This window comes from Pholcus phalangioides, unplaced genomic scaffold (assembly GCF_987345545.1).
Source record: "Pholcus phalangioides strain wild (caught in Gottingen) unplaced genomic scaffold, Ppha-v1.0 ptg000014l_1, whole genome shotgun sequence".
Taxonomy (NCBI): domain Eukaryota; kingdom Metazoa; phylum Arthropoda; class Arachnida; order Araneae; family Pholcidae; genus Pholcus; species Pholcus phalangioides.
In genome coordinates this window covers 4,902,195-4,928,277 of record NW_028301607.1, presented here as the reverse complement: position 1 = coordinate 4,928,277, position 26,083 = coordinate 4,902,195, and the positions used below count along the sequence as shown (strand labels likewise).

Sequence of the window (26,083 nt, the reverse complement as noted above, 5' to 3'; positions counted from 1 at the left end):
TTGTGGAAACCAGTGCATTATGCTGACTGTAAAAGTCAATAGATGTCTAGAAAGCTTAAGTTAAGCTAAAGAATAACTTTTAAAAATGTATAAGGAAAAAAAATTACTTTAAGAATCTCTTGAGCTAATAGCCTCACAGAATAAGCGGATGGATTTCCTTGCTCACATTCACCAAAACGTTCTACATCTGTATTCCATATGCGTATCTAAAGCAATGCATTATAAAGATACGAAACACACATAAATAACAAACATATACATGATATAGGTCTCTCACAGAGTTATGAAGTAAATGGTATAAAAAGTAGTGATTGAACTTTAATGTGCAGCTCAATACAATACGTAGCCACTGCAAAAAAGGGATATTAATTTCATCTTACAAAATATTCCACATTTTCTTGATTCCCATAATTTATATATTCATTTCAAACAAGTTTTGAGCAAAACATGCATGTTTCAAATAAGGAATTTAAATGTAAACTCAAAATATGAATTCTGAGGGAAAACTTGAAGAAAAATCTACAGTGTAACATTTATATTGTACAATGGATCAATGATATAACAGGAACATGTACAAGTGGCAAATTACTAAAAAGTTCACAAAAGGCCTCAACTGCAGTTGGCCCTCTCATTAACAAATTGAATATTTGAACAATAACCATTGAATTTTGGAGGAGCTGGTGAATCACGTTTGTCGGTTTCTGAATGTGAGGAAACTATTTAAAGTGTAAATGTAAAGAAATTTCAGAAGTAATTAATTGATTAGTTTTGTCATAAGTTATGCAGAATATGTTTTACTCTCATTAAGTGGAAGTGATATTTTATACTAAAGAACTCTTGTATTTGAAAAAAACCTTCTATTTAAATTTTTTTTATTAATTCTCACTAGAATCAATATAGGCAGATCCTACTTGTAAATGAAATCTCTGTCACAGGTTTCTGAAAAAAATTCTTTATCATATTGAGGAGTAAAAAACGAATCTTTAATTGACTTACAAAGGAGTTTGTAATAAGTTAATACTGTATCTCTAGGCAGATGTAAAAATCACCATACGGATGAAGTCATTTTTAAATCATAGAAAAAATACAATACAAACGTACTTGTTCTTCAGTGATCTGCATGTTAAAAATCAGGTGGTACACGAGACTTGGAACAAATTTTAACAAGTCGGCTCTGCATTTTGATGAATTTTCAACAAGACAGCTGATAAAATCTAGTATACTCCTCACCAGACTTTCAAATCCCTCTGATTCCCCTGTTTAAAAAAAATGACAGTAACCCGAAAAGATTAAAAAAAAAGAGAACTATGTTTGTAGTGATTTGAAATGATAAGTCATGAAATATATGGTAAAAAAATAAGTTTTTTCACAAATCAATATCATAAACTTACCATCAGAATCTACTTCATCATTAGATACTTTAGCACCCCTGACACTAGCATTGATAAATCTGTAATTTAAAGTCAAAGACAATTTTGTCAATGCAGAAAGTTTGCATGAGTATTTGCACAGACACAATTAGTCAATACAACTTATGTTCCTGCTTAGTATGAGTAATTTTTGAGAATTTAACATTTTTTTTATATTAATAATGCTAACATTTCCTAGATACAATGTTTGAAATTTTTGCTATTCCCACTTACAACGGTCGAAACATTAACATCAGGCTTTTTCTTCGCTTGAAAACAGCATAATTTTTTGCATTCTTCACAGGTAAAGAAATAAAAATGGTGAATATTTGTGTGCTAGCGATAAACAAATATGTAAAAACTAGAGGTGGGGGTTTTCTTTAATGCCATTTTAGAAGCCGGTTATTTTTTCGGCATAAAGAATCGACTGGAAAGTATGTTTCTTTTTTTCAACAGTTAGGCACAATAATAATTTGTGAATTTTTTTTTCTCACTTTGTCTCATTTATGTGAAAATGATTTTTCAAACTTCAGTTGCATTACATATTCAGGGAAGTTCTTTTCAACTGACATACATATCCCATACTCCCTCTTTTGCGGTCATCTGGAAATTGTCAGACTAAATTACATAATCAATTGAATTGTATTTTTTATTTTAGTTACTATGGGGATGTTAAATGTATTTTCATCAGAATAAAAAATGTATCATCTTCTATTTTTCTGTTAAATTCTAACTTATTATCGTGATACAAAGATTTATGCATGAAATTGTTTTTGGTTCAATATTTCAAAAGTAATTTCTCATGAAATGCTGGATCAACATCACATAGTAGAAAATTCATGGCACAAGATGAACATTTTTTGAGTGTTCAGTTTGCATGCACAATAAAACCTGTTTATGAACGAGAAAAAAAAAAATCTGTGTTCTTTTTTTTTACATTTCGTATTGGTACTTATAGATAGATGTTAATTGGCTATAAGTAGAATACAATTCAGTTATCAATATTTTTTAATGCTTGTTATTCATAAAGGATACAGATGAGAGCCATTTCCTAATGAAACCAGTGTATGTTTGAGGGCATTTGGAAGCCATACAGTCAGCCTCTCATCACACTTGATGAGTGTTTTCAAAGCCTAAAGAAAGGGAAAAAACAGTTATTGAAATAAGAACAGTGAAAAATCTCTTTAGTGTATTTCCTTACTCTGATAAAAAAAAAAAGGCTTGCTCAGCTATTTTAAGTTAAAAAAAACACATAATACAAATCCAGAGAGCCAAAAACTAAGGCTCTTACTGAACATTAAGTAATAAAAATGGAGTATATAATTATAAGAATGAGAAATTGGATGAAAATAAATTATTGATAAAATATCGATATGCTACGTGACAATTATACATGGCAAACGGTGGTAGTGCAATTAAAAAAAAAACAATTCAATGATGAAACATATGAGGTTAAGAGTTGAAGGATACACAGAATCAAAATGAATAAAGGCGAATTATATGTGCACAAATACTGGAAATTTCAGTGAAATATTATACATTTTGAAAGGAGGTAAGATTTGATTAGTTTTGTTACAATAAGAACCTGGAGATGATTGCTCTTTTATTTCTAATCTTATCTTGAGGTACATTATATGACCTTGACTAGCGTCAAGTGGGAGAAACAAGTTAACATGTGCTTGAAAATATGCTATTTCACTTAGTTTGTCTGCACCAAAAGTAAAGTATATAAATTTCAAGTATAATCAAAAATAATACATGTTGTAGTAGTGTCAACTATCGAAAATGTGTATGTGTGACATATATATATGTGTGCGTGTGTCATCATCATGCTCCTTCCAGTCTATCTCTGCTTATGTGAAAGCATAATTTTTCTAGCTTCTGTTTCAATGTAAATATTGGAGTTATGTCAGCAGTACGGACCAGGAAGGAACAAAGAGCAGTAGGTCCAATTTCTCTGTTCAGAAGGTGTGCCAGGGCAAAAATTTATTGAAGACTTTCATCATAATGCAGTGGGGGGCATGCTCTAGCATGTGGAAATGTGTATTAGTGGATCAAGAATTTTGAAAGTGGCCAGACAAGGGTGATGCATGAATAGGGGGAGCAGAACACTTGTCAACTTCTTCCACTACTGGATGTTAAGATTCATTAAGCTCAAGAAATGGCACTGGTTTAACCTCTGCTTCACTTAGGCTGATTAATAGAGGTTCTGCTGCAGTAACTGGAAATATATAAGATATATACAGTGAAACCACCTATATAATGATACTCAAGAGACATGAAAGAGTTATTGTTATAGGTGGAATATAATCACAATGGGAAGTGCATTGGGACCAGAGAGTAATATTGTTGTATAGGTTGATTATCATTATAGAAGATATCATTATATAGGATTTTCATCGTATATATGTGAAAGTATACATACAAAGTTGCTTACATTCACGACATCTTTTTTTAGACTATTGGAAATATGGCTGTCAGGAATCACCAGTGATTGAACCAGAGCGTCTGTGAATTCTGGCAAATTTGGCAAGTGCTTATTCAAGGTTTCCTATAATAATAGCAATAGGATTAATTTTTTTTAATTGCATAAAAATTTCTTCGCTATTGAGCTTTGATTACCCCAAGTTTTCCAGTAATCCAACAGATTTTTAAAGAAAAATAATAGTAAATTCCCAAATACATATCGTATGTAATTGCAATCATGTTCAAATAATGTATAGAAAAACTTTCAAGTGAATACTGTCGATTTCACTTAATATAATACAATCACTTTTGATTTTTGATGATTCAGTCCATTAAGTAAATGATTACATTAAACTTAATAGTGAAAATATCTGGCTTTCTCTTCACATTAACTAAGGTTGTCTAAACTTTTTCATTGAAATTTTCAGTTTTCTCAATGAAACTCACTTGGATTTTCAATTTTAAATGAGAAATCAGGGATGAAGATATTCAATTATAAACATTCATCATGAATTTTGTCATGCTCAAAGGCCCCCCCCCCATGAAATATGTTTTAACGTTGTCCCCCATAGTAGGGACACCTGTTTACATTGTTTTCATGGGTTTTGGAAGAATGCTTTGCTTGTCCTTCAAAGTGTTAATTCACTGCAATTGGCTGAAGCTCTTTATTTACCACCACCCACTGACAATTTTTCAACATTTTTCCTCATTTATGACAAGAATTGGCCATGTCCCGTGTTTCCATGTTTAAAAAATATATTTCCCATATTTTTCTTGGTGAAATATAGTAAGCCTAGGCATGCCCCCCCCCCACATCCTGGAGAAGGGCTGCCTAGGCCTGAATCTTTGACGCCCCCCCCCCCCCCCAAGTTAGACTTTTCACAGGCCCTTCTATATTCATATCATAATGATTCATAGCATGATGATAATAAAAAAACCATGTTAATTGTCTCATGCCCCATGGCTGGAGCCCTGTCAGCCCGGCTCTTGTGAGCGCCATGAGCCTAACTATCAAACCAAGTTACAGCCATGTGCCCACAATAATGCAACAAAAGTCTTAACAGGTTTTTCTTGACCATCGGTTTTCAAGTTAATAAAGTCAAACTCCATTATAGCGACATCAAAGATTCCATTAAATTTTTTTATTATAACCTAGGTGTCATTACAACTGAGGCTCACATTTTCAAGACCTTTTTTGACAAAAAAATAGAATCAGGCAATCAAATGCCTGAAGTTTCAGATGAAGAAAATTGAAGAGAAAAATATAGGAAATTGGGATGATTAACACAAGGCATCACAAATTCTCGCTAAATATGACAAAATTACCAAATATTGTTTATAAATAATCTCCTGCTATATTATAAAGATACAAAATACACTCCACACCACTCAAAGCAATCACATTAGGACTCTGGGTTTCTTATAACAATAACCGAATCATAACTATATTCGAAAAAGTCTTGTTTGCAAGGGCAGTGACATATGGTAAATGGGTATTGGTAAAAAGAGACAACTGTCTCCATTTTCCAACACAACTAGCTGCAAAATGTTCAATCATTCCATTTTTTTAGTTTATTCTAAATGGTATCCTGCTTTTTTTTTATTCTGCCATTATGAGGCATTAGAATGGAGCTGGCTAATGCAGGGTTTCTCAACCTGTGCTCCATGTGCACTTCTCAAGAGCTGTCTATGGCCCCTCTAGAACAATAAAATAAATCAGTAAATTTGATAAATAAATAATAGAAGCCTATGAGGAGATCCGTCATTGAAATTATGTACTAAAACCGGCTCAGAGAGTAAAAAAATGTTGAGAATCACTGGTCTAATGTATATCACGAATTACATTATTTTTATAAGGGGCCGTTCAAGTATTACGTAAGCAAATTTTTAGCCATTTTTGACCCCCCTCCCTTGTCAGCAAAAGTCAGCAAAACGATGACCGCCTTCCCCCCTTGGCAGCAGCTCTGCCCCTCTGAATCCTAACTCATATTTTCATAAAGGCTGGTTGATGGCGTAAGCATTATCCAAACCCCCCTCCCCCCTTGTCATCAAAAGTCAGCAAATCGTAAACCCCCCCCCCCGATGATGATGTAATACTTGAACGACCCCTAATGTACATATGTGTTGTAGATCCCTCGAGAAAGTTTCTCGAAAAAGAAATTTGAATCTGGATAACTGAAAGAAACTGATGAAGAACTGGAAGAAAAGGCTTTTTTCCATTATAGGAAGGCCATTACAAAAGCAGCAACACGTACATGAATCACAGCTAATACTACAGCCTGACCACGACATCAAATATGGAAATATTTGCCAGGAAGGAGGGGGAAGTGAACACCTTGTCTCATACAGTCTTGCAGACTGATAATGATATCTTGAGGGGGGGGGGATGTGTTTAGTTAAACCTTAGCTTCAAAATGGTTTAAGTTATGAAATTTTTTTTGCTCAAAGTCCTGATAATTATAAACAAATTTTCTCCCATATTATAGTATTGGTTTGTTCCGTTCTTTGCAAAAGTGATAACAACACCCAAAGGGTAACATTATGCATGATTTTAATAAGCGGCATCAACTCTATTGTTTATAAATTATCTTCATGAATCTCAACTCTGGCGCAAAAAAAGAGCAAATCCGCTAAAATGTATTTCACAGGAAAAAAATTAACTCAGCAAATACATGAGATGAATATATATGGTCATATTCATCATAGCACAATTTATAAAGCATACAAAAATTACTTTTATTCCTGATTCTAGTAAAAATTGGAAATTAAAGTAAGCTTCATTAAAAAAGGGAGATTTTTCATAAATAAAAAAATAGTAGGAGAGAGCAAAAGACCTTAATGTTTTGTATAGTGGTCATGTCAATGAGCAAGTTGGAACACCAAACAAGCAGTAAATCTTTATCTCAATGTTAGATATAATTAGAAAAACAGATGAACACATTTCTTGAATGTAATCTTAAGAATTTCTTTGAAAAATGACACTAAAAAGGAAACAAAAGCAAGAAAAAATTTGTTGCTATATCCAAGGCAGTTGCTTTCCATCAACATTATAAGCAAAGTTCATTAACATTATTCTCTAGAGAATCCATCAGGGCCACAAATTATTCACATCATAGCTGAGGTGTTGTTATGATCAAGTTTGACTGCACTATATGTAAAGGCAGGGATGCTTAATGCCTGTTGCTCCTTATGCAATTTCCCTTGCCATCCTTTGAGATTTCATTCCCGTCAAACGTTCTGTTTCCTCATTACCATAAACCACTGCTGATGAATTTTGAGTTAGATGAGTTTAACCAGTCAAGTGGTTACGACGGCATTTGCCGACGCGCAGACTTTTCTGTCTTTTTCACATAGATATGACGAAATAATTTGTCGTACATGTGCTGCCATCTCTGTACAGCCATCTTTCTACTTTATTATCTCATCACTAGATGGAGTTGACAATTATATTTCAAAGTCTGAGATTATTATTACTATTATCTTTGTCATGCTTTGCAAAGCTGCATCCCCATCGTTTTTGTTTCAATTTCCAACTGCCTTGCGAAGATGCATCTGTTTTATTACTCATATATGTTTTAGCAAAGGTTCAACTACTATGGTTCCACATAAATCCATCAACAGCATTTCTTTTAGTCACAGGACATTATGACCACCCCTCCCCACTTTTAGGGTGTCATATTATGTCTCGACACATTCGAGCTATAAAAAAACATGCTATAAAAAAATATTTTAATATTTCAAACTTCTAAGAAAAGGAAAAAAAAGGGGAAAAGCGCGAACATTTTCAAAAAAAAGTGGGCACTGCGGGTAAGGCTCGGAGAAATTAATTGGACAGTTGACTGGTTAATGGACCAACTGTAGGATTACTCATCATAAAGTACATTCACAACTTCTTTCAAAGAATTATTAAAAAAAATATAGAAAATAGGGAGATATATATGGGACAGTCACTTTCTTATACAATAAATTACTTAAATTTGTTTTGTTTTTTTCAATGTATGAAGCTGTTAATGCTTAACATTTGTTGCTGAAAAAGGAGATTTTCTGTATTATAACATGAAAAAAATCATTTTTCACTATTCGAAAGTAAGTGAATACATTTAATTTTATGAAGTAATTTTTTAGTTTTATTACTCTTTGGATGAAAAATTAGATGAATAATAGTTAAAAGAGATCAATTCTGAATACATTCAAGCATTGGCATTCAGCCTAAAGTTTTTAATAAATGAACTAACTAAAGGAAGAAATGGGACATCCTAATCTTATTAGTTTCTTTATTCTTTTGAATGAATCTGTAATAACTTCTACTCCTTGAACAGATACGATTTATAGTAGGAGATTATTTTATTTAAATGTTATATCTGGTCACAAGAATATAATTTTTCAAAGCTTTATCAATATTGTGGTTGTGATTTAAAAATAGGTCTTCTAATTTTTAATTCACAATTTAAATCTATCAGAATTCACTATTAATTAAATTTTCACTTTTGTCCCAATCCTTTAATTAATAATTGAATTAATATGGTTTGGGTTTTTGATAAATGAGCATAGTAAGCTGCTGAGATTTCAACTAACCAATGATTTTATCAAGCAAAATTTACAGCATCACACAAATCATTCCCCCATCAAAAAATTTAAATATTAGCGCTATCAGTTTTGATGGAAAAAGAAATTTCCTTTACTACTTCGATTCAGCTGAAGCAATTAAACTAAATAAAACAATCTGATCTAGAAGATTTCAACACAACTAAAAACTTACTTCATTTTCTATCATCATTGATACAACTTTGACACAGGTAGCAAAAATCTGAGCAGCTCTGCCACGAGTCCTTATGCTGTACTTCTAAGAAATATAAAAACCAACGATTTTGCATCAGCATGTTTTGTTACAGAGGGATTCATTTTTTTATTGATTCGACAAAAACCCACCAAAAATACAATGTATGGTACATATGCAAAATATATAAATGATTAATTTCCAGTCAAATTTTACTCTTATTCTTACTTGAGTGTTGGTGAAGACCTTCAACATCAATGGAAATATTTCGGGAGCTACTTTAGGTATTTGGGTTTCGCTGATGTAATGCGAGATATCTGAAATGTTTGACAAAAAATTAACAATTTAAATATAATGATCAAAATAGATTGATCATAAGTTTGTTTTAAATGAGTTTTTCCTCATAACACAGGTTTCTCCAGAGCAAAACAAAATTTTCATCATGAAATGCATTAATAATTGCAGGAACCACATGTCTGATGTTTAGACATGTGGTTCCTGCAATTCAATAAATCTTAAAAAAGATTTATTGAATTTGATCGACTGCTAATTCAGATTCGAAGTATTGACAGAGAATTTTCAAGTTATAAATTTTTTACTATTTCAACAGTCAGTATCTTTTCAACAACAGAGCTTGACAAACTGGGGGAAAAATTAGATGTTGGTATAAATCTCACATTTATACCTCTCACATTAGTGATCCAGAGTGGATTGGGGGGTGAGTTTGGAAACAGAAACCATATATGAAAATAATGGTTCTGTCCCATAAAATGTAGGACGTATTGTCATATAACAAACTTTCATCATACTAAAATGTCTCTTTTTCCTCACATCTTCCCAGATCTGCCTGGCAATGATTTTGACAACCTGTACTACTTAAATTTGGTATTTAACTGAAAAAATATGATATTGTAACGGGTTTAAATTGAATAGATAACTTATTTAACTTGAAACTTCAGAATCTCTTAACTAAATGAACTTTACTTTAAATCACAGTTTTCATTCTGTTGCATTGCTTGAGTTTTTGGAACATGTAACAGAATGGGCAAATAAGCCGAAATTATTATTTCACTAAAAATTTAAATGATTGATAAAAACTTTTATTATATTTTGAAGCATATCTCCATATACTATCACTTAATGTTGATATAGATGGAAAAAAAACAATTATTTATGATAATGATGTAACAGACAGTGAAAAATCTGGCACTAGATATAACATGAATCTTAAGTCACTTTTCAAAAGTCAAATCCAAAATTGTTGAATGCATTAAAAGTAAACCTTTTAATGAGTTCAAAATATATCAATTATCTGTTATCAAATCTATTTTGATGTAAAAATATGTTTCCCAAATGACCGTAACAGAGTGAACATTTTAAGATGGGAAAAATTTTGGGATACAAACAAGAAAATAGTTTTTCATAAGGAAAAAAAAGTATTTTTTTCAAAATTATATTGCCATTTTTTTTATGTATGGCACGTATAATTAATATTAATATAATAATGATTATGTGATTAATATAATGATTACAATTAATATAATAATAACTACACGTGATTCCAAGTTTTTTGGAAAATAAAATTTCAGATTTACACCAAGTCTCCTTGTTTAACACTTTTTTCAAGCTAGGGCAGCAAGATTTTGGGGTTTTGCTACAAACTGATTTTTTTAAAAAAATTTGATACCATCTGAAACAAATTAAGAAATACCATATGACCAATAATTAAATGAAGAACTAAAAATGAATTAAAATTACTGCTAGAATGCTCTGAAATTTTGTAAAAAGAATTTAGGAAGGATCAGGGCTTTTGTTTTTTACATCAACAACCATGGCTCTATTTATTTCATATACATATTTGGTATCCGATTAAATTGACCAGAGTCGCTCCCAGGGTTGTGCCCCCAGTTGCGGTCACACGAGACCCCCCCCCCCCCGCTTAAAGTAGCCCTGCATGTATGGTAATACTAAAAAAAATTACATTTTTTTACAAAAATAGAACAAGGTAGTTATGCTTCAATTATAAAAATGATAGATTATTCCAAATAATACGAAAAATAAATCAGAATTATTCGCAACTTGAAGAAGCCCCACAGATCATTTTCTCTACTAGTTCTACATCTGGCAATGGTAGCCATGGAATCGACCTGATTCTGAGGGTCTACTAGCATTTTCTTTTGGGTTTGAAATCAATTTAACTTGGATAATAATGTAGTTATTGTAAACTTTTGTTAAAACAATAGGCGGATTAAGTGCAGCCAATTTTTCAGCTAGTTTTGAACTCTTAATACCTTAGTTTCTAATTATTTTTCCTTTCTTCCATAAATTATAAATGCTTTTTTTAGTGCCTATTTTAAGCATTTGTAGTGCTTTTTTGCCTGCCTATTTCAACCATTTTTAGTGCCTGAACTTCCGGGTTCTAGTGATAAGAGTTCTAAAACAAAAACTAAATAAGGAAAAACTTTTTCAACAATTTTCTAAAACTGAATATTTCAAATTGTTCACTATACATCACTGGGCAATGAAAATTGCTATCAAACTAGTAATAGTTAAAAAATAGGTGTTAACATAAAACAACCTGCAAGCGCTCGCATGGTACCATGAACAGCGCCTGTCTCTCCGCTATTCAGATTCCTTATAAAAATTTCAAAGAGCTCTGGCCATCCTTCAGGCCAGTCTGTTTTAGCGATTGCTGAAATAGCATATGCTACGCTGGAACGAATCTGGCTCTGAGGGTCGCAAAGTCCAGCAGGGAGAAGTTGGCGTATGACTGCTTTGACCTATACGTACAAGAAATATGAAAGTGTTCATCTCATATTTTGAAATATTCATAAATTTTGTGTTTTAACATAGTGCATTTATTACTCTAGGCCGCACATTCTCAACCCATGGCCCCTCCCAGGGGTGGAACTGCCAGGATTCCAGCCCTGGGATCTGGGACAATTGCCATCATTTTAAGTTTTTCATTCTATAAATTCACTAAAAAAGGGCATGTGGAATCTGTGACACGCGCAACCTCAAACCAAATTTTTAAATTGAACTGCATGGCACATTACCAGATCACTTAAGTGACCTGTGATGCAGTTCCACATCACTCAAGGGGCCCACTGGGCACATTTCCAGATCATTGCAGTGATCCACTGCACATTTCCACATCACTTCAGTGACATGCAGCACGTTTATGAATCACATTTTCAAACTAATGAAGTGGCCTGCACTCTCCAAAAAAGTTGAGCACCCTTACTTTAGGCAGCTGCCTCAAGGTGGAATGTTTAGAGGAGATGCATCAGAAATGCATAGCTGCCAACCTTGGAGAACAAGAATTAGGGAGAATGAAAATTACAATATTTTCACATGCAAAATCTTTAAGAAAAAAAATGGAGTCTTCATAAATGAAAATTAAACCCCATGGGGATTTTTTCCCCCTAAGTAAAATCATATCGTGGCAGCCATCACTAATTATAGGCCAATCATAGTCCAAAAGCAGGTTGAATTACATAAAATTGCCATCTGGTCCAAAAATGGGACAGATTTACTCAAAATGGAATGTATGGCCGAAATCATATCATTGTTTAGTAAATTTTGGCCTTTCTTTTTACCACAAATCATACATTTCATTTTGATTTGATGCAATGGTGACAATCTATGTACAATTTATGCACACAACATGGTACACTTTTTTTGGAGAGAGAGAGAGAGAGAGAGAGAGAAGCAGCATTTTTGGGAATACTTTTTGTCCCCAAAAGTAAGGATTTTGATCACGATCAAAATTCAAGAGATATAAAGCATTTCGGGAGTAGAAATTTAGGAGCCTCCTGGAAAATGTGGGAGACTAGGCAGCTATGCAAATGTTACGAGTTATGACCAAATTTTTTTCTTATTAATGATATAAACTATTAATTTCTATTAATGACAAGCAGGCAGGCACAACTCTATTTTACGTCTGTTTAGCTACAATGTCTCGTCAACTGATGCTTATCTTGGTCAGGGGTACACAACCTCTAGTCTACAGGCAAAATATAGCTCGCCAAGGGGGATTCCATTATGTTTGCAAATAAAATTGCAATTAAAGCCAAAAAATTGTTAAAGGTAAATGACGTTGCCAATTACAGCTGAAAATGTTTTGGAGGTAAGTAAAGTTACCAATTTCAGCCCCAACATTGTCAAAAACAAGTGAAATTACAAAAAAAGAATATATAATATCTTAACAATTGATAATTACACAACATCCATATAATGTAATATGCAGACATGCCAGCATTAGCTTAAAGCTTGTCGGTAGTGATGAATGTTCAGCTTTGCAATGGGGGATACCCCCAGGACAACATAATCATTATACAAGAAAACAGGTTTTTTCACAGTTGGGATCGAGTAGAGCCAATATCTTCTATAGCAGAAGGCCTTCGCGCAAAGCTTTGATGTCACTGAAGTCGTCCATTTCACCTGCTCCCATTGGATAAAGCAAGCAGATGTATGCAAAATATTTACCTTTTTTTTCCTATATATATATATATATATATATATATATATACATATACAATGACTATAGGTAAAATGGATGGCTTCAGTGACATCACAAACTTTGCGCGGACACTTTCAGCTATACAAGGTGTTGGTAGAACAGAGGGTTTAGATATGGCTTTAGATTGCCTGTTGCACACAGACAAAATAGATCACGTCCAAGTTTCTCTTCTCTCAAACTTTCTCACATGCATATACGAATTCATCGTTACAGTAAAGATCAATGCAATTTTATAAAAAATAATAATAAAAATAAGTAAACACAAGAAATTCAAAGACCTGATTTTTTAAAACCAATTTCTGTAGTATTGAGAGTGTGAGAGAAGTAGCTCTGTAGTTCATTGCGGCCATCTTAGAAACTATGGACAATCTGTAGCAGTTGGCAACTCTGAATATGTATTTTTCTTCTTTTTTTTATATTTTTGCCATTTTTACTACTTTTCTGCCACTATCTCAGTAAAAAATTCATTATTCCCGGCAAAATCCCAACCCTGGTTATTATTAATCTAAAATAATAGCATGAAATTACCTCTGATTTTGTCTGTGGTGATTTGAATTTGTCAGTGTATTCACACCAGTGACATTGCACATACTGTCTCAGAATAACTGATGCCAACTGCCTTATCGGTAACGATGCTTCTGCGTTGAGAATCAACTTTGTCAAGTAAATGGCAAACTCTAGAAGTGAAAAAAAGGAACGCAAATACACAAAAACTATCATACCCATGAGATTGAGCATCAAAATAGAAAATCATCCTCAAACAACAGTTACGAGTCATTCCGAATGTTTTTCGGGATACAAAATTGCTACAGATCAGCAATTTTTTTTCGTTTTTTAATTCTATTTCACTCCATCAAAATGCCATTTATAGTGTCTGGCAGGTTGACAAATCAAAATAATAATAATTTAGTTGACGGGGCTACACAAAACTCTGACATGTGGGCCATCAGGAAAAAAAATCACCCAAGTGTCTGGGATAGAACCCACTCTATCCAACCCCTCAAAAACTGTAGATAAATAAAGAGAAGCGATGTCACTCTCCGCTGTTCCGAAAGCCTGGATAACCAAGCGGAGATCGAGATGTAGTTCGGAAAGAAAATTCACATTCCTCGGTGGGGAATCGCAGCTGCAAGGAAGGCTTATGCTCTAAGGAAGGAAAATGCCTGTCTTCTGTAATTCATTGGTTAGAACACTCACACGGACAGTGAGAGATTGGTGGTTTGATTCCTCACAGAGGAATGTGAATTTTCTTTCTGAATTACATCTTGATCTCCGCTTGGTTATCCAGGCTTTTGTACTTCGTACTGTAGCTAAATGTTACCGATTCTTCCTTGCATTTCCAGATCACTTCAGTACATGCAGCACATTTACAAATCACGTTTTCGAACTAATGAAGTGGCCTGCACTCTCCAAAAACGTTGAGCACCCGTACTTTAGGCAGCTGCCTCGAGGTGGCATGTTTAGAGGAGACGCCTTTGGATTTTCAAGAAATATACATGATTAAGAAACAGCTTCAACAACCATTGCAATGGGCCCCAAGCATAAAAGTAGTCATATTCATTACAGACATAAAATGGCTTCGCTCAAGGCCACTTTCACTATATGCAAAGCTCAGGCTGGAACTACTAAAAACAAAAAAGTATCCAGTCACTCGGGACAAACATCCTATTGGTGCCCAGAGGCAGATTCGTGGTTTTATCACGCGTGGACTTTTTGAATTTTGTAGTTCATTCTAGTCTAATTTTTTTTACCACTGATTTCTCAAACTTGCCACCCTTTCCTTGGGTTTCCGGCTCCTGTAATGGAAGCACATGCAATGGAAGCATTTGCAATTGGTTGTTCAGTAATTTGTACGGTGTTGTGAACAATTCTTGAGCTGTTTTCACTGAACCCACCTGGAATCAGTTTTTTCATCGAACACAAAGGAGAGAAAGGAGCACAAAGGAAGTTTGTGTGCTCACAAGCGGATTAGAACTGCTGCAGGGAGTCGTGCATTGCGAAATCGGCGTGCTAGTGTATAGACGTGCTTTTACTGACCTGATTCCTCATTCTCCTGGTCACCTGTTTGGTTGATCACTGACCCTTTTGTCTTACAAACCAAGCATAACTCTGGTCTATCACCATGAGCAATTTACTGCAGAATCAGTCGTTTCAGAAGTGTGCACATGTACGTAACAGTCTGAGCATGTGCTTCTAGCGTTTTGCATGAAATTTTGGTGCTGCTATCTATTTTTCAAACTGAGAGTGAAGTTAATATTTGAAATATCTGCACCAATGTAGATCTGTTGCTGTATGTGGCGAGACTTGTTAATGGGGAAGATCGGTTCTCATTCATGTCTAGAAGTTGGGAACCCATAGAAAACCTCCTTCAGCTGAAACTGGTCTCTTGCGCTCTAGGTCCCTCTTTCGATTACTCATAAAAACCAATCAACACCAACCAAATCTCTTGGAGAGGCTCCTCCCAGAGAGACCTTCCCACCGGAGACCAGACAACATTTTTCTGTGTCCACCTCTCCCCATAATACCCAGAAAAATAAGTTTCCTTCAAATCCCTTGCGTTTCAGTATTTAAGACCACTTTTAGTGGCATATCTAGGGCAAGAAACTGGATTTCCATTTGCTTGTATGAGATCAACTTCTGTTAAAAACTGAAGCATTTCTACATCAGATTAGAACAAGGTCCCTAGGCTGGCCCCCTTCTGTAGCAAATTTTTAACATCACAAAACAAAAAATGGTAAGAATCATCCCAGGCCTTGAGGCAACAAGTTTACCACACACCATTTCCAGTCATATATTGCCATACAATTTGCTACCAATTGAGTTGGGTCAGAAATAATGGTGCCATCTATCGATGGTCGCTTCAGGTTTGGCAAGGAAAAAAACATGTTATCTCTGTTCTTCCCAAGGACTGAATCTGCAGATCTAACTGCAACCTATATGATGTCATGCATGGGTCTAAAGAGGGTGATGGCCCAAGAGCCAAAAAATGAGAAGACAAATTCTGTCTTGCAAAATATTTATTTTAACGGGACAATTTAACGAAAATAATGGTGTCTCTCTTAACTAATTTACAGCCAATGCCTTGGTTTTATTCACAGCCCAAGATGTCTGCCTTCACTCCATTCAGAGCTGATAGTATCTGCTCGATTTCATTTGCAGCTGAAAATGTCTGCCTCAGCTACATTTGTTTTGAACATTGGAAAACTGGACACAGCCCACTTCACATCTCAAAGAGAGGCTACATTACATATGGAGATGTCTGCTTCTGCTTCATTCTAGGCCCATGCTCACACCCTCTCTAGGCAACTGTTTCGATCATTCACATGGTTGCAAACTCTCTAGGTCACTGAGTGACCTAGTCCATCGTTTTGTGAGCAGAGGATTCATTGTTAACAATACAAATTTTGCAGCCAGTCCCCTATTCTAATATTCTTAGCCACCCATTCCTTAAATTTGCTGCCCATCCAAGCTTGGAGCCCTGGGCCAGGGCCACATTTAGATGTTTGGTCACCTGGGGCAAGCACGCATTTTGACGCCCCTCCCCTTGTAGTGTTGAAGGTGTTTCAGAATGAAATTTGCGCCCCCTCGGGGCTAGTACCCGGGGAGCGAGACCCGCTTGTTCCCCCCTAGTTGCGGCCCTGCCCTGGGCTATAACCCGCTAGGCCCCTCCCCCCATGTAAATGCTATTAATACAAAACTCATGCAGCAGTCATAACCAAATGCACAAGCGTGGATCTCTGATCTAACACCACCAGAGGTATGGAAATGAAGAAAACATTGAGGGGGAAAGCACTATTTTGGGGGTAGACGAAAACTTGGTGACAGAAAGGTACACTGTATATTTGGAATAAACAGAAAACATTTTGTCACGATTTGGTGCAACGCTGCTCGGTAGTGTTCATCTAAAGGGCTAAGATTCATAAGCAGGGTTGTGTCACATTTGGTGATTACTTTTTGTTGTCAACTGATTAGGCCTAACTTGGTGCTCTTTGGCTCTTCCAAAGTTTTTTATTGGCAACAATAATTTTTTCTAAGTCAAAGTGCATGATAAAAGAACATGATCATGTTATGTTCGTCATTATTGAAATTTAGTGTACCCTCTTTGTCATCACACATTTTTTGCTTGTGAGTTTTTCAAATTTTTCATGGATGAGCATTCTTTAGTTAAACGAGAGAGAGCATCAGTTTTTGACAGAAGTCGATGTGATACTCGCCAAAGAAATTATAGTTTCGTGCCCGAAATGTGCATTTGAACAGCGATCACACCAAGAAATTTGGTCGCCATTGGGTTTGCCAGAATAGAAACACAAAATCCAAATGTAATGGGTGGATAAATCCTGTGGTCAACCTTAGATGGTTACAGAATTTCTCCTCGCAATGTTTTAGCTTGACAAAAAAAACGCCAATTGCTGAATTTCTTTTTTGTCTGCAATCTTGATTTTCACCACGTTTAAGATGTTTGGCGAGTAAAAAAAAATCTATACCTCCTTGGCGAAACTGGAAATCACCAAATTTGGCGCAACCCTGCTTAAGGAATCTTAGTCATATAAATATTTTAATTAAAAGAAACAATTTTATTACCATCTTGGGTTTCCAAGAATCCAATCTGCGTTTCGCCTTTTTCGCGGAGCTCTTTTATTGGCGATAAAACCGCATGAAGAGATTCATGAACTGCTTGGCGCAACTTTTCTTGAGCTTGGGTGGAACTCATCTTTATAATTGTTTCTTTCTAATATTTCCAAACTACACCTGAAATGAAAAACACTTTCGAACTTGGCGGCCATCAAAAGTAAAAGGAACAAAAAAATGACTTTACAATAGGCGCCAATTTCCTCAAGAACGAACTTTTTTTTTTTTTTTGCATCGCACTGATTCACCCCCCCCCCCCCCGGGCAAAAAAATAATCATTTGAATTATTTAAACGTGATGTATATCATTATTTTTTAAACACTGCCATGACTTTTAGGGTTGAAAAAATTTCTACTCCTTACAGACAAATAAACCTGACCATATTTCATTAAAATTAGAGCGGCACATTAATGTTAACCTTGTCAAGCCAAGCTTCAAGACTTCCCCTGAAAATCACCGTTTTGATTGGCGTGATCACATTTGCCGGAAAGAAAGTTGGGATTCAAACTACTGGACGTTGTCGATTATCGCTAAAAAATGATGCCAAACATAAGAAAAGTTGCCAAATATTGCTGAGATCATGGAAAATTGCCAATGGCAGGAATGGAAGTACGGAGGTTTTTAACAGCTGGCTGATGTGGATGATGAATTTGGAAAAGAGAGAAAATTCAACTGACTTGCGGGGAATCGAACCTACGTCCTCTCATATGCCGAGTGAGCACCCTAGACCCAGTACAGTCTTAAGAGCATCATGGGCCCCCGGGCCAAAGGATTTTTCTGAGGCCCTACCTGGAAAATTCCCGAAAAATTCAACTACCACTCGTTTTTCTGACGCCTCTCTTTTTTTGAGGCCTCCGGGCAGTGCTCGGGTGAGCCCATGTGTTAAGATGGCACTGCCTAGACTAGTGTTTCTCAACCTTGGCAAGCCCGCGGCATGGGCGGAGATACGGGGGTGATCAGATCTAGACATCATCATGACCTTGCCCCCCCCCCCCCAGATTTCCAAGTCTATCACCGCCTATGGCCCTTTGCCCAGTTCCATTTATTTTTGTGAGTGGAGGCTCAGTCAAACACAAGACCATTTGAAAATGAATGAGGAATGAAATGGCTGATGATACTCGCGGCCCGGTATGAATGATGTCAGGGCCTGGTATCGGACCGCGGCCCAGAAGTTGAGAAACACTGCCCTAAACCACTTGACTTCAAAGGCGAAGTAAATATTTCAATCTTTCCTTGGAGCTTGTGTGCACTGAACGAGACCGTAAATGGCAGTCGGACATAATTCAGGCTAAACTTCAGTCGCCAAAGCTCACAATTTTTGACACTGCCACCAGATGACGACTTCTGAGGAGGATGTCATTTTCACGCTATCCATACAAAGTTTTTTGACAGCTGGTTGACGTGCAGATGAATTTAGGAAGGAGAGAAAATTCAACTGCCCTTGTGTGTGCGGGAGGAATTGGAGGACTGCCTGAATTAGGCCCGACCGTCCATGTACGGTCCACGTAAGTAGGGAGTCAAAATACGGGATAACGGGACATATAGTCATATCAGTGACAGCAAATGAAAACTATGAAGTGACATCACAAACAGTGGAATAGGTCGGATTAACCGGATTTGTTTCATTTATTTAATTTTCTGTTTCTCTCGTGGTGTTTTAGATTTAGTTTTTCAATTTTTCTTTGAGTATTTTTCAAAATTTTAATATTTATCCACATCCATAATGACGTCATTAAAAAGTTCAAATATGGCGAAGGCGGGGTGAAAGCGTTTGATTGGATGATATGCGTTAAGCCACACCTTTCTTTTGTTTTCTTTCCCTTCATTTGAAAAATCGTATATCACCAGCTGTACAAATAATACCTTTTTTTTTTTTTTAATTTCGCTTTATTTATAGGGGGGATTGTTGTTTATTTACACCATCTTTTAAAGGGAAATGTGGTGAGTTTTAATTGTTTATTTTTTTAAAGACATGTTATAATTTTTTTTTAAAAACGGGAAATTTAATTTAATGTTAAAAGCTAATAAAAAGTTTTGTACAAAAATGAGCGTCAACAACCTGTTGCTCAATATGTTTTCAAAGGTTTGTTACGTGATACATGTTATGCATGAAAAAAAAAGAAGGAAAAATTTACAATTTTTTAACATGAAATTTTTTACTGAGCATTTTAAAAGCTCCTGATTTTGAGGTGCAAGGATGTGTGGGGGGGGGGGAAGCGGCAGGGATGACCGGAAGTGTGTGAGACCTGTGGGTGCTCCTGTGTGATTTATGTACTAATTGCACGGCCCCCCCCCCCCATAGAGAATTTATAGTGTGAAAGAAAACAAGAAAATAATGATGAGAATTGTGTGGGGGGAGGCGGCCGTGCTCGAGCCCTGCCAGCCCCACCCTTGTTGGGGAGGGGGGGGTGTATGATTAAATGGCCATTTTTGTATTAATTCCGTTTGTGTTACCAAATGTGCATTCTCGAGCATCCACAGCTCTGACACCTGTCGGGTCATTTCAGGCCCTAGGTGCAGAAGAAAATATCGCCTCCTCCCCCCCCCCCGGAATTAGAAGAAAGTTGGGGTTTTAAAGGGGGCGCACACCTGGTTCCCCAGTCAATAAATCTGCCACTGCTGTAGGGGGAGAGAGCAATGCCTTCTAGAGCATGGGCTCTTAACCTTTTGTGTTCTTATATTTCTGTCAACAAGATGAAGTTCCAGGATCCCTCTTGCCAATAAGTTGAACGCTGCAGACTTCTTTACTTTTTTACCAAACACCAACTCCAGCTATATTGTAATTTGCTGCCATTAATGAGTTGAGTTCGAAATGAAGGTGCCATCTACCAGTGATTGCCTCAAGCTCGTTAGGAAAAATATTAATATTCTATCCCCGGTTTCGAATCTGGTACCTGAGGCAACCTTCACAATTGGAGACGAGCATCTTACCCCCGCTACTCGGGTGATAGACCTCTGGACTTAATAATCTGCACATAATATAAAAACAGTAAATTATGTTCTCATCTAAGCTCAGACTTCCAAGGACCACCCAAAGGATCTGTGGACCCCTGGTGGAGAACCACTGCCCTAGTGTCAATGACTGAGCAGACTGATCCAATATGTACCCCTATATCAGTAGAGTGTCATTGGAGCCAAAGTTGCGGGTCCTGAGCACCCATGTCACTCAATGCCACGGATTAGAGCACCTCTAGAATTAACACTTCAAGGAAGCAAGGGACTGATCTCACTCCAACTTCTGCTAAAACGGCGTGACAAATCACAGGTTGCCATGACTAAAGAAATCTTATTGGCATTTAAAATTTTCTATAGATGATTATTAGCTCAGGCAAAAGAAATATTCTTGGCTCCTAAACCATTTGGTGGGCCTTTTTTTCTTGATTTTTCAAGCTCGGGATCAATATATATATCTCGTTCTTCCATTGCAGAAAATGTCAGAGTGTATAATTCTTTGTCACATTTTTCAAACAGAGTGAAAGAAATGATGTTTGAATTAGATTTTTCCCCTTCATCGATTGATGAGAGGGGGAACAGTATGAAAGGCTGAATGAATGAACGCCAGGGGCTCTGCCACCTGACTTATCCCGTTGACGAGATCTCTTCCAGCCCAACTTCGTGGCAGAGTCTGGAACAAAGTGAGTGCACCTAACAGTCTGAGTGTGTAGCTAGTATTGTGCTTGATATTTCAGTGCTGCCATCTATACTTCAAATTGTGAGTGAAGTGTAATGATTGAATATTTGTTACATTGTAGGCCTGTTGCTCTCTGTGGCGAGACTTTTTAACGGGGAGATTGGCTCGCATTCGCGCCTTGAAGTTGGAAACCACAGAAAACCAACTTCAGCCGACCACCACTGTGGCGCTGGTGGGGTTCCGTCACTGTGACCGCTCGACCACCACAGTGGCAGTATGAAAGGCTACAGGGTTACAATATCGTGCTAGTGGTACACGTAAAAGAAACGATAAAATACTTTAACCTTTACAGCTGAATATCATTTGCTTAAGAAGTGTTAATAAAATTAATACAAATATCCTAATCTCCTATATAAAACCCAATCTAAGCAGCACCCATGGGTCTGAAACATTTCTGAGACCTTTACGTCAGTAGGCCTATATGTGTAGAGAAAGATGTCCTCTCCCTTGTTAATAAAATATATATACCGTATATACTCGTGTATAAGCCGACCCTTCCACTTCAGCACCACCAAAACCGCAATAAATTGAAAACCTGTGCCCAAAAAATCTGTGCATTTCAGAGAAAAAAAAATCTTATATTTTCATGCAAAATGAATAGCTTACGGAAAATTACAATAGAAAATGATTCACAAACATTTTAATCCATTTCTTCTGAGTCTCCGAGCTCATTGTAATCCATCAGATCATCATGGGGGGGTGCGGCACCTTCGTTTTTATCTTCACCTGGGCTATCATTGCCATTGTTCGGTGGAAACAGAATTCCACGCTTCATGTACCCATTGGCACACCAGGCCAACATTAAGTTTCTTCAAGGCACCACTTTTTGTAGTTTCTTTATCATCGGAACTCATCCCTTTGATCCACAAATTCCTCAAATAGTCTTTGAAAGGCTTGTTGATGCTCACATAAGGCTTTACAATCGACATTAACCTGGTATCAAAGCCAATGATGTTTTAGATTTCTTTGCCTCGTCTTTGACATTATCGGGGGTTTGAACATATTCCATACCAATAATGCCGGTTTTTCGAACACTGCTACAAAAATGACTACTGATTGCGGGAGTCGATATTTTCTGATCAAAAACTGACCCGAGTATAAGCCGCCCCCCCCCCACTTGAATGAATTTTTCCACAAAAAAACTCGGCTTATACACGAGTATATACGGTATATGGAAAACACTGGGTGCGCGTGAAGAGCTTTTGATGTTTAGGAAAGGAAAATTCATCTCTACTGTCATGGGGACTTGAACCTGGGTCTCTCATATGCTACCGGTAAGCTATGAAAGCAGATAGAATATCCCCTCCTTTGAGTGTATATGTGCTGAATGGCTCAGTGCGATAGACAGCTGCAACATTCCACTTATAACTTGCAAATCACAACAAGGCCACCAGATGGTGATGTGTATATATAGAGAAAGACATTCTTTCCTTCGTGTTAATACAATATATATGGAAAACGAACTGTGTTTGGAGAGATACTGATGTTTAGGAAAGTAAAATTGGTCTCTGCTGTCATGGAGACTCAAACTTGGTCTCTTATATGCTGGATGTCCATTGCACAGAGCCATTCAGTATACGCTCCAAGGAAGGAATATTCTGTCTACTGTCATATCTTAGAGATAGAGCATTGGTCCAGCATTTGAGAGAGCAGAGTTCGAACCTCTGTGAGGCAGAGATGAATTTTCTTTTCTTCACACAGTCAGTTTTCCATATGTATTGCAAGGCTTATATGCGCTGAACATCACTATCATGCAGCTCACCATTACCCAGCTTTTCAAGCCTATCTCCACTTGTGCTTTAAGGACAACTAGACAAAAGATGTTTGTGTTGTTTGAATTTGTTGCTCCCAAAAGTATAGGCCCTGTCATAGACGGAGGTACCAAGGGCAATGCTTCCTTCCCATACCACAAAAGATAATGCTGGTCGACTGAATTAATAAATGCATGTGCATCGATATCACACTGTTTCTGCCAAACTTTCAGGTCTATCTTTCCTTATTAGCCCTGGATAAATTCTCTATTTACCAGACATAAATTACTGCGTAAAATGTTTGTTTAAACACGAAAACATAACCTTAATAATCACAATGAAATTAATTATTATTTTTTTTGTTATCCATATCAGAAGTAGTTCTTATAATGCAGAGAAGATAGTGAGATTATACCCTACCACCAACATGGAAGATAAAGAAGATGTTCAAGGGAAATACTCTTTGGCTCAGGTATTTGCTTTTATTTAAATTTTTGTATGTCCAGTACATTTTAAAAATTATAAAGTGCATTAAAAAAAATTGTGCTCAACACAAAAAGCAGCACGAGTATTCAATGCGCATTTGTGTTCTTGCCACAGTGATATGCATGGATTATTTTTGTATATGGTGATACCTCAGCTATATAACAAAGTCAATTCATTCTGAAATTCATATTTGTTAGCCAAAAAAGAAGTTCCCATAGATTTTTGTGTAAAATTATTTAATTCGTTCCAGAAATGGCTGAAAATTTGAACGTAGCTGTCATAAAACACTACTACTAAACCACACATGTACCTCGTCCATATTCCTCTGCGGAACCTCTGACGAATTGGTACATGCGGGAATGTGCGTGTACGTGTAGTGAAACCTGACGTGAAGTTTGTTTTTGTGTAATGCTTGTTATGTGTAGTGCTGCCATCTGCCACCAGTTTTTCTAACTATGAGTGAAGTGTAATGATTGAATAATTAATCGCTGTAGGTCTGTTGCTCTCTGTGGCAAGACTTTTTAATGGGGATATCGGCTCGCATTTGCTCCTCGAAGTTGGGAACCACAGGAAACTTCAGCCGACCACCATTATGGCGATGGTGAGGTTCGAACCCGGATCCTCGCGATGCGAGTCTGTCATTATGACCACTCAACCACCGCAGCGGCTGTCATAAAACACTAAGAAGCACTGTAAAAAGAAGTAGATACTGACCTAAAAGCTGAGATAAACAACTTCACTATTGGATGAAGGAGAATTTGCAGGAAGATGAAGTACTGAAGATCTGTTTATTTTACACTACATAAATAAATAACTAAAAACCAGCTGTAGTATGCTTAAGCTCTGTTACGAATTTTGTCATTGATCTCAGTATCCATGCCTGTATTTTATTTAATCTAAGGCCCCACTCATGTCCAGCCTGGTCTAATAGTAATTTTTGCAAATATTTGCTTTTAGTGTTTGCCTCTCCTGTTGCAAGCAAGCACCAGCAGCATAGGCTGGCCCATCTTCGCCTAATATTTCTTGGCAAATATTTGTTTCCAGAACACTCTCAAAGACTAACATGCATTGTTACTGTTGGTGTTTTTCGACCAATGTGTGGCTAGATGGATTGGAAAATTGGGAAGGAAGGAGGCTATCTCTCTCCTTTGACTTAGTGGAGGCTGGAAAGTCCTGGTTGTTCTCTTCGACCAGCTTTCCAATACCTTCCAGGCTCCAACATTTGACGATCATTGCCAATGGTAGAGCGGCTACACTACTCACCTAGGACCAACTTTTGGGCATATTGGGACAGGCTGGACATGAGTGTGGTCCTATCTTTGGTTTGTGCTTGCTTATGGTTGAGAGCATATATGTTAAGCCCAAATGTTAACAACCGATTCACATTTCATCCTTTTCTCAGGAATGTCAACCTATGAGTATGTCCCACCCGGGCATGTCCGGGGCCCGTGTAATTATGAGATTTGACACTAGAATTTTTGAGATTAAGTATGTAAATTGTTAGAATGTGACACATTACTTCCAGCTAGATCTTCCTGGAATATCACTCTGCTGGGGAGGGGGGGGGGGGCTGTTGAGACGGTTCTGCCATTTTCGTCGAATTCTCTGGGAGAATCGTTGGATGATTTTTCTGACATGGAAATTATCACCTGATATTCAGATGCACCACATTCCCAAGGGTACCATGAATGTAAATAGTTTGGGAGAGCATGGTCAAGATAGTACAGGGTGTTCTGTTAATGAACCAACAAACTCAGAGGGTTGTTACATAGACTAAAGATATACTAGACTGCACACGCTGTTCATAAAACTTGTCGAACGTGAAGAAAAGATAAGCAGTATTGTCGGGGAAAGAACGGGTTCTGCGCTATTACATTTGGCGCGTTTTTGCAGAACCCTCGTAGTGATTTCGTGTTAACGCTAGGATGTTGCTGTAACGAAATTTGACTCGATTAAGTTGATGAAAACTTTCCTTCAGTTGTTCAATGAATTTCATTCATTCTTTTGTAAAATATTTAGGGAATATCAGATTTGGAAAAAAAATCAATTCTATAATATAAACAAATATTGAAAAACTAAAACTTTTTATTTTCCATTAGGGATAATTTCCTAATAATTTAAGACTTTTGAGTTTTCAAATCTTATTTTGATCCTATCTCTTAGCTCTATCGCCAATCTCTTATATACAGTCTATATTTCATTTATATTTTTAAATATTCTCTTTGCCAATTTTAATTTCAAAAATTTATTTTAACTAGGGGTTATTAAAACAGAAAAAATTATCTTCCAAGAACATTACAATTACTCTAATCATACATTTATTATTAGTATACAATTATAATGCATCATATT

At 36.4% G+C, this 26,083-nt stretch overlaps 2 protein-coding genes across 3 annotated transcripts in view; one reads left to right on the top strand and one right to left on the bottom strand.

Moving 5' to 3' along the window:
• LOC149078012 (importin-9-like) overlaps positions 1-18,020 on the bottom strand; it is a 30,697-nt gene extending 12,677 nt beyond the window's left edge. The window contains exons 1-10 of the mRNA XM_089242086.1: positions 17,756-18,020; positions 13,703-13,851; positions 11,231-11,432; positions 8,881-8,969; positions 8,635-8,718; positions 3,847-3,960; positions 2,445-2,542; positions 1,392-1,450; positions 1,102-1,256; positions 108-206 (exon numbers count right to left, since the gene is read on the bottom strand). Of these exons, the coding sequence (XP_089098212.1) occupies positions 108-206; positions 1,102-1,256; positions 1,392-1,450; positions 2,445-2,542; positions 3,847-3,960; positions 8,635-8,718; positions 8,881-8,969; positions 11,231-11,432; positions 13,703-13,851; positions 17,756-17,885 (1,179 nt within the window). The 5' untranslated portion in view covers positions 17,886-18,020. The remainder of the gene's footprint in view (positions 1-107; positions 207-1,101; positions 1,257-1,391; positions 1,451-2,444; positions 2,543-3,846; positions 3,961-8,634; positions 8,719-8,880; positions 8,970-11,230; positions 11,433-13,702; positions 13,852-17,755) is intronic.
• A 1,599-nt stretch (positions 18,021-19,619) lies between these two features.
• The window catches only part of LOC149078011 (uncharacterized), a 99,094-nt gene continuing 92,630 nt past the window's right edge, over positions 19,620-26,083 (top strand). For both annotated transcript variants that reach the window (XM_089241566.1, XM_089241569.1), the window contains exons 1-2: positions 19,620-19,744; positions 23,621-23,717. In XM_089241566.1, coding sequence (XP_089097692.1) covers positions 23,673-23,717 — 45 coding nt within the window. In that variant the 5' untranslated portion in view covers positions 19,620-19,744; positions 23,621-23,672. The remainder of the gene's footprint in view (positions 19,745-23,620; positions 23,718-26,083) is intronic.